General features: G+C 42.5%; 2 protein-coding genes across 2 annotated transcripts; both read right to left on the bottom strand.

The window, feature by feature from the left end:
• Positions 1 to 439: 439 nt before the first annotated feature.
• On the bottom strand, positions 440 to 1,915 carry LOC118472085 (protein ALP1-like). Its single transcript, XM_035959229.1, has 2 exons — positions 1,656 to 1,915; positions 440 to 1,581 (listed from the first exon to the last, which is right to left on the bottom strand). The coding sequence occupies exons 1-2, from the start codon at positions 1,892 to 1,894 to the stop codon at positions 549 to 551; spliced, it is 1,272 nt and encodes a 423-aa protein (XP_035815122.1). The 5' UTR covers positions 1,895 to 1,915; the 3' UTR covers positions 440 to 548.
• A 4,888-nt stretch (positions 1,916 to 6,803) lies between these two features.
• On the bottom strand, positions 6,804 to 8,223 carry LOC118472084 (protein ALP1-like). The gene is made up of 2 exons (XM_035959228.1): positions 7,964 to 8,223; positions 6,804 to 7,889 (listed from the first exon to the last, which is right to left on the bottom strand). Exons 1-2 carry the CDS (start codon positions 8,200 to 8,202, stop codon positions 6,857 to 6,859), a joined length of 1,272 nt encoding a protein of 423 aa, XP_035815121.1. The 5' UTR covers positions 8,203 to 8,223; the 3' UTR covers positions 6,804 to 6,856.
• Positions 8,224 to 8,820: the final 597 nt, after the last annotated feature.

The raw sequence follows: 8,820 nt of genomic DNA, 5'->3' as shown, positions 1-8,820 counted from the left end.
AAACTTGAAGAACTGAAATCGGCAGAACAACGTTTGCAGATGCTTTTGTCGACAAACGAAGAAGATGTAGATCCTGAAGTTTGGGTTGTGATGAAGGAACAGAAAAAAAAATTGCAGCAGTTCATATTTACTTTTGAGCAATCGTGAACGGTTCTGTTGGATGTGCGCATGTGCTGTTGAGACATGTTGAGACAATTTTATGTTACTTCGTTTACGAAATTGTATTATGAACATCAGTATTTGTTTGGTCGAACCAGTGTATCTTAAGTTGTTTGCTGTTGTATTAGACAATAATGAGCTTGGATGTCAGAAATGTTTGAACAAGATTATTGCCAATCGAATGGTATGTTTTATATTGTAGAAGAAATCATGAATTCTGATGTTGCGTTGTGTGTGGTACACAAAAAACGTTGTATGTCAACTAAAATGTAGTCGCCTGTATGGAAAATTTCGGAAACGTAGCTTATTTATTCGAATACAAACTTAGACGAAAACACATTACAAGTACTGATAGTAAGTGCGAACTAAGCAGCTACGACACATAATTATTACATACTTCCACGGCAATTCCATAAGTGCTCGACAAGATCATTTTGAAGGGAGCACGATCTTTCTTGGCGACGTAGATCAAAGTGGTTAATAACCCATTCGGCACGGCCTTCCGCTATAATTTGAGATGAATCAATCCTTGAAGAGTTGTCTCCGAAATCAATGTTTGCAGCAAATGGCCCTTCGTCTTCGACGATCATGTTGTGCATGATGATGCAAGCCGTCATTATCTCTGTCAAACGATTACGATCCCAACCATAAGCTGGTCCACGGAGCACCGCCCACCGGGCTTGAAGTACTCCAAATGCACGCTCAATATCCTTTCGGCAACTTTCCTGCATCTGAGTGAAGTAGACTTTCTTTTCCTCGTATGGGTGTCGGATTGCTTTCACAAAAGTAGGCCAGTTGGGGTAAATACCATTAGCGAGGTAATAACCGAAGTTGTACGCATGACCATTAACTGTGTAATTGACAGGTGGCATTCGACCAGTAGTGATTGGGTCAAATACCGGGGATCGGTGGAGCACGTTGACGTCATTGTTTGTCCCAGGCATGCCAAAAAATGCATGCCAAATCCATAGATCATACGATGCAACTGCTTCAAGTATCATCGATGCCCTACCATTTCGACCACAAAATTGACCTCGCCATGCCGTTGGACAGTTCCTCCACTCCCAGTGCATGCAATCGATGGATCCCAACATGCCAGGAAAACCCCGCGACTCACTATTATGCATGATGCGAGTAATGTCATCTTGAGTTGGAGTGCGTAAATACCAGGCACTAAAACAGGCAATGATTGCGCGACAAAAATGATGAAGGCATTCCCTAGCCGTTGATTCCCCAATTTGAATATACTCGTCTACCGCATCAGAAGGTAAGCCATAAGCAAGTATCCGCATGGCCGCACAAACTTTTTGTAATGGTCCTAGTCCGGGCATACCAGTTGCGTCAACTCTTTGTGTAAAGTAAATATCGTGTTGTTGAAGACCATGCAGAATGCGGAGAAACAAAGGCCTACTCATGCGGAACCTATATAAATGGTATTGCATAATTGTCAAAACTTGAACAAATCATAACATAAGACAAATGTATGAAGTGCGCACCTTCTACGAAACACATGCGGTGGATACACTGGGTTAGCGGCGAAGTAGTGATGTTGGATGAGGTTTTCTCCAGCGAAATGATCTCTGTGAATGACACGGCGGGGTAGACCCGACCGTCGGCGGTGATGGTGTTGAGCCGCAATGTTGAGGGTCAGTAGGTTGACAAGCAAAAGAGTTTCGTCCTCACTATCACTCGAATCACTCGAAGCAAACTCATCTTCCGTATGGCTCGGAGACATACCGAACTATGGATAACTTGATTCACTCAGTAGTATGGGCGAAGAATATGGGAGAGGTTGATTGAATATATATAGGGGAGAGCAAAGGGGGGGGAGATCGCTTCCATTGAAAGCCATCCGTGGCTTCGTATGAAAGGCAACGGTGTCTTGCATCGTAAGATAGTCGTGGCTTGCACCGTACGACTGAAAGGTTTGTCTTCCAAAGTAAGTGTGCTTCAGAGAAGTTCGTGCACATATGAATGGAACAATTCGGAATACCGCTAACGTAAATTAATTTTAAATGAAATGATGTAAGAAGGATTAAAATTAAATAATATAATATTTGATTTTGTACATAGTATGTCTTAATTAAGACGAATAATTACAAAAATAATTTTGTTCACCTAGTATCATCTGGTAATCAAAACGTGTTGAAAAAAACAATAAAAATAAAAAAAACAAGTTGGTTATGTTAGTTGTAGGGAAATGTATATTTAATGAGTAGAGGGATATGTAGGGTAATATTTAGGGGGAACGGTTGCGGGACGAGCAAATATAGGGGAGGGAATCTTGCTGACGTGGCTGCATAGTAAGATTTAGGGGGAAAAATTTAGGGGGAACGGCTGCGGATAGCCTTAGACTGACTGCAACGCTAAACCCTTCGGCCCCCCTCCCCTAGCACTGTTCACGATTTAGGGGATACTGTTCACCCCTTCCCTCCGCAGCGGTCGCCGCTATTCGCCTCCCCTCGCCGCGACCCTCTTCTCTCTCACGCCAGATGCAGGGCGTCACTGTGCACTCCCCCTCCACTGCTTCGCGCGGAAGACTCCGCCCGCGGCACCGACCGGAAGCTTCGCGGTCGTCTTCTCTCCCGTTCGAGGCGCCTGCGTTTCGGCGATTCGCGACGAGGCGACGGCGATTCGGGCGCGCTAGCGTGCCGGTCCCCGTCGGAGCTGTGGACGACGAAGTGGAGGTGGTGACCAACCAGCTCCGGTCAAGACCGAAGACGAAGCGGGCGCAAATCCGGCTCCGTCGAGGTTCGTCGCGACAGCTTGGTTGGTTTCCCCGTCCGACCATCGATGCCTTCAACGGATCTGCAATCCAGCAGTTGGATTCGTCTTCTCCCCGCCCAAATCTTCGGATCTTGAGGTACGCCCTTCGACCCGTATTGTTTATGTTAATCTTGCGCACAACTTTGAACAACTTATTAGTACGGCAATCCAGTAATCCTTTCAACCGTAACGAATTTCATCCGAAAAGAAACGATGAATCCCAGTTCACAAATTTCCGCGGATCTGGTCTGCCTTTTAGGGTTAGACAATTCTAAGGTACTCAACCTGGCGAATGTCCTTCATACTTGGTCCAACTAAATTTGGTTGTGCTTAGTACTAGGGCCAGACGTTGTTGACCTTCCATTATTTTGTAATCCCTACACTACGGACTAGCTTCCATACTGCCTTCAAGTGTAGTCTTCTGGAATTAATTTTGGATGAACACTGTCCACAACCACAGCTCATTTTAGTAAATGTACTAGAGTGATTCATCGTAGTGTGCCCCACAATGTGTTACTTCATCCAACTCTGTGTTATGTTCATTGTTTATTATCCTTTTTAAAACTCTCATCGACATACTCAGATGGGGCATTACTTCTGAAGTTAGTATGCCTCATGTTCATTCATATTGTTAGGTCTATGTCAACCCTTATTGTGTTCCTCTACTTCCCCCCAATTTGTTTGTCACCCTTGTATACGAGTGGAGGATAGTGAACTATTGTGCAGCTTCATTTAGTAGGTTTCTATATTGATACAACAACTAATTTATTTTTGTTGTAGTAATGTGTACAACCCTCACGTATTTCACAATATCCTCCCATTAACATTATGTTTTCTTCAGCAAGTGATGGTATGACCACACAGTTCTTTATTATGTACATTATGTTTGTGCTTGCATGGAGTACATAGCTTGTTTTTTGTATCCTTGAATGTTTTCTACAACCCTCACATTACAGTAATGTTTCTGCTGACATGGATTGCATTGTTTGTTAATTTTCTCCTTAACTGTTTTCTACAAAACTGACATCAAACATTTGTTACTGCTGTACAATGAGTGCATTGCTTTTAAATTCCGTCCATGTCCACAAGATACAACAATATTTATAAGTCTACAGGCAGCTATCACAAACAACTATATATCGAACTAGTCAATTTTTTTTATTTCTAATTCCCATATGTTGCCCTTACCAGTCATAACATTTGCAGTGTTATACTTCTATAAATATGTCATGTTCCATGCTGCAATATGAATGGTACAATTCAAATCTTTACTTGTTGCATGCAACATAATTGATAATTATTTTGGGTTGTTTTCATTTCGTTAAGCCTTTATGGTTCATAAGGAAATCGTAGTGTTTGTTCATATATTATTCTTTGCAGCACAGTTCCGAATGGCATCCTCGAAAGAAGATACCATGAAGTCTTTGGTTAAAGTACTTGTCGACTGTGCCGAGGATGCCACAAAATCCCTTCGTGGATTAGTAGATCATGCATTAGACCACATGCATGACGAAGAGATATTAGCTAGAACCCTCTTTGCCATGAAAGAAAAACTTGATTTGCTTCACCAAGATGCCTTAGAGGCAAAAGCCCAAACTTTTCCTGAAATTGCTAAGTACGAGGGGGATGACATAAGTGTTCAACCGACATCTCCTTCGACCCCTCCAACAGTTACTGAACCATCTGTCGACGAAGAGGAGTTCTACTGCCCAGATGTGAGTGACGAGTGGTACTTCAGCGACTCAGATAGGTCAACTCGTAATAGCTATTGGAATATTTATTAGTTCAATGTATTCCTCCTGTACAAGCAGGATTGGCTTTTGAACATCCCATTACTCGGGTTCTCGTAGTTGTCAAGTTGTCGAACTAGTCGTGTGATGTATGTCTAAGTCTCCATGCTACCTCGTCAGCTTAAGTTAGTATGATGTTACGAACGTTGTCGTCTGTGAACTATGTTGAATCTGAAATGTTCTGATGCAGCTACTCCTTAATAAGTTCATTACATTATGGTACTATTATTTGCGTGTCTTCATATTGTTTGTCTTAAGTATAACGTACCTCGTTTTGTCGATTGGCTTCACTTTGTATCATATGACTAAATGTGTGCCATCTCCACATATCCTAGCATGGACCCTGCCAACAATGCGACATCGTCGCAGGCGATGTCAAATCCCTCAAATGCCCAGCAATTTCCACCACCACCCCCCTTATGGCCAACGGGCTACATGCAGCAGAATCCAGTCGATTGCAACATCATGGGAAACATTAATTTTCCTAGTCCTGGACAAGGTCCAACTACAATGTGGGCTCCAATTCAGCCAGGGAATACTAGTTCCCAATCAACCATGATCCCCGCTTCCCAATCTGCACTATATTGGAATCACTACATGAATTTTGTGAGGAACCCTCTTGGGTCGGTTGGAATGAGTCCATACACAGATTCTTATCCACCATCACTATCAAGTACACCGTTGCAGGGTTCGAACACTATACCTCAAATGCCTGTACACTTGGAGTCAGATGCTGAACACAGTGTTCAGGACATCAATAGTCCTGAGAAAAATGCACCTCCAGTTCAAAAACAAAAGAAATCCAAAGAACAAAACTTTACAGCACCAGAAGACAAACTCCTTTGTACTACTTGGTTGCAAATAAGTAGTGACCCTATTGTCAATACTGGGCAAAGGAGGGAGGGTCTCTGGGCCAGAATTGAAAAAAGGTACAATGAACAAAGGGGGGAATTTCCTTGTCGACTTAACAGAGCACTTAGCAGCCGATGGGACAAGATAAGGGCTGATGTCAGTAAATTCTCTGGATACTACGCCCGAGTCCTAAGAGAGAAACAAAGTGGTCTAAGTGACGACGATAAGGTACGACTATTGAAACGATGATTTTATGTAGTACATGTGTCTCTGCTGCAACTCATTATATAATCAATTCCAAATTTGCAGACATCGAAGGCAGCCACTTTGTTTGCTCATGAGGAGGGCAAACCATTTCATTATATGCACTGCTGGCATCAATTGAAGGGGGAACCGAAATGGGAGAGCATATGTCAAGGACACTCGTTTAGAGGATTACATGCAAGATCAATACCTTCTTCGGGGTGTCCATCAGTGGAAACACCGGAGACTGATAGTGGATCCGCTGGGCTTTCAGGAAAAAGGCCTCGTGGCCGTGATTACAGTAAAGCTGAGAGAAAGAAAGCTGGTTCATCTTCGTCCCCGGAGTACTTAAGCCGATTACAAGAAATTACTGAGAAACAAATACAGAGGTCCATAGAAAAGGGAAAAAAAAAGAAAAGACCACTGAAGAAGACAGGGAGATACAGAAGAAGAGATTGGAATTGGAAGCCCAAAAGTTAAGCATAAGACAAAGGGAACTCAAACTTGAAGAACTGAAATCGGCAGAACAACGTTTGCAGATGCTGTTGTCGACAAACGAAGAAGATGTAGATCCTGAAGTTTGGGTTGTGATGAAGGAACAGAAAAAAATTGCAGCAGTTCATATTTACTTTTGAGCAATCGTGAACGGTTCTGTTGGATGTGCGCATGTGCTGTTGAGACATGTTGAGACAATTTTATGTTACTTCGTTTACGAAATTGTATTATGAACATCAGTATTTGTTTGGTCGAACCAGTGTATCTTAAGTTGTTTGCTGTTGTATTAGACAATAATGAGCTTGGATGTCAGAAATGTTTGAACAAGATTATTGCCAATCGAATGGTATGTTTTATATTGTAGAAGAAATCATGAATTATGATGTTGCGTTGTGTGTGGTACACAAAAAACGTTGTATGTCAACTAAAATGTAGTCGCCTATATGGAAAATTTCGGAAACGTAGCTTATTTATCCGAATACAAACTTAGACGAAAACACATTACAAGTAGTGATAGTAAGTGCGAACTAAGCAGCTACGACACATAATTATTACATACTTCCACGGCGATTCCATAAGTGCTCGACAAGATCATTTTGAAGGGAGCACGATCTTTCTTGGCGACGTAGATCAAAGTGGTTAATAACCCATTCGGCACGACCTTCTGCTATAATTTGAGATGAATCAATCTTTGAAGAGTTGTCTCTGAAATCAATGTTTGCAGCAAATGGCCCTTCGTCTTCGACGATCATGTTGTGCATGATGATGCAAGCCGTCATTATCTCTGTCAAACGATTACGATCCCAACCATAAGCTGGTCCACGGAGCACCGCCCACCGGGCTTGAAGTACTCCAAATGCACGCTCAATATCCTTTCGGCAACTTTCCTGCATCTGAGTGAAGTAGACTTTCTTTTCCTCGTATGGGTGTCGGATTGCTTTCACAAAAGTAGGCCAGTTGGGGTAAATACCATCAGCGAGGTAATAACCGAAGTTGTACGCATGACCATTAACTGTGTAATTGACAGGTGGCATTCGACCAGTAGTGATTGGGTCAAATACCGGGGATCGGTGGAGCACGTTGACGTCATTGTTTGTCCCAGGCATGCCAAAAAATGCATGCCAAATCCATAGATCATACGATGCAACTGCTTCAAGTATCATCGATGCCCTACCATTTCGACCACAAAATTGACCTCGCCATGCCGTTGGACAGTTCCTCCACTCCCAGTGCATGCAATCGATGGATCCCAACATGCCAGGAAAACCCCGCGACTCACTATTATGCATGATGCGAGTAATGTCATCTTGAGTTGGAGTGCGTAAATACCAGGCACTAAAACAAGCAATGATTGCGCGACAAAAATGATGAAGGCATTCCCTAGCCGTTGATTCCCCAATTTGAATATACTCGTCTACCGCATCAGAAGGTAAGCCATAAGCAAGTATCCGCATGGCCGCACAAACTTTTTGTAATGGTCCTAGTCCGGGCATACCAGTTGCGTCAACTCTTTGTGTAAAGTAAATATCGTGTTGTTGAAGACCATGCAGAATGCGGAAAAACAAAGGCCTACTCATGCGGAACCTATATAAATGGTATTACATAATTGTCAAAACTTGAACAAATCATAACATAAGACAAATGTATGAAGTGCGCACCTTCTACGAAACACATGCGGTGGATACACTGGGTTAGCGGCGAAGTAGTGATGTTGGATGAGGTTTTCTCCAGCGAAATGATCTCTGTGAATGACACGGCGGGGTAGACCCGACCGTCGGCGGTGATGGTGTTGAGCCGCAATGTTGAGGGTCAGTAGGTTGACAAGCAAAAGAGTTTCGTCCTCACTATCACTCGAATCACTCGAAGCAAACTCATCTTCCGTATGGCTCGGAGACATACCGAACTATGGATAACTTGATTCACTCAGTAGTATGGGCGAAGAATATGGGAGAGGTTGATTGAATATATATAGGGGAGAGCAAAGGGGGGGAGATCGCTTCCATTGAAAGCCATCCGTGGCTTCGTATGAAAGGCAACGGTGTCTTGCATCGTAAGATAGTCGTGGCTTGCACCGTACGACTGAAAGGTTTGTCTTCCAAAGTAAGTGTGCTTCAGAGAAGTTCGTGCACATATGAATGGAACAATTCGGAATACCGCTAACGTAAATTAATTTTAAATGAAATGATGTAAGAAGGATTAAAATTAAATAATATAATATTTGATTTTGTACATAGTATGTCTTAATTAAGACGAATAATTACAAAAATAATTTTGTTCACCTAGTATCATCTGGTAATCAAAACGTGTTGAAAAAAACAATAAAAATAAAAAAACAAGTTGGTTATGTTAGTTGTAGGGAAATGTATATTTAATGAGTAGAGGGATATGTAGGGTAATATTTAGGGGGAACGGTTGCGGGACGAGCAAATATAGGAGAGGGAATCTTGCTGACGTGGCTGCATAGTAAGATTTAGGGGGAAAAATTTAGAGGGAACGGCTGCGGATAGCCTTAGAC

The sequence above is a fragment of the Zea mays genome, chromosome 5 (genome assembly GCF_902167145.1).
Source record: "Zea mays cultivar B73 chromosome 5, Zm-B73-REFERENCE-NAM-5.0, whole genome shotgun sequence".
Lineage (NCBI taxonomy): Eukaryota > Viridiplantae > Streptophyta > Magnoliopsida > Poales > Poaceae > Zea > Zea mays.
The sequence above is the reverse complement of the archived record's forward strand: the minus strand, read 5'-3'. Positions and strand labels throughout refer to the sequence as shown.

What these genes read in the sequence shown, in the direction of transcription:
- LOC118472085 (XM_035959229.1), bottom strand. Translation starts at nt 1,894, where the DNA reads ATGTCTCCGAGCCATACGGAAGATGAGTTTGCTTCGAGTGATTCGAGT. An exon ending in CCGCATGTGTTTCGTAGAAG is followed by an intron (nt 1,582 to 1,655) that starts GTGCGCACTTCA and finishes CCATTTATATAG; the next exon opens with GTTCCGCATGAGTAGGCCTT.
- LOC118472084 (XM_035959228.1), bottom strand. Translation starts at nt 8,202, where the DNA reads ATGTCTCCGAGCCATACGGAAGATGAGTTTGCTTCGAGTGATTCGAGT. An exon ending in CCGCATGTGTTTCGTAGAAG is followed by an intron (nt 7,890 to 7,963) that starts GTGCGCACTTCA and finishes CCATTTATATAG; the next exon opens with GTTCCGCATGAGTAGGCCTT.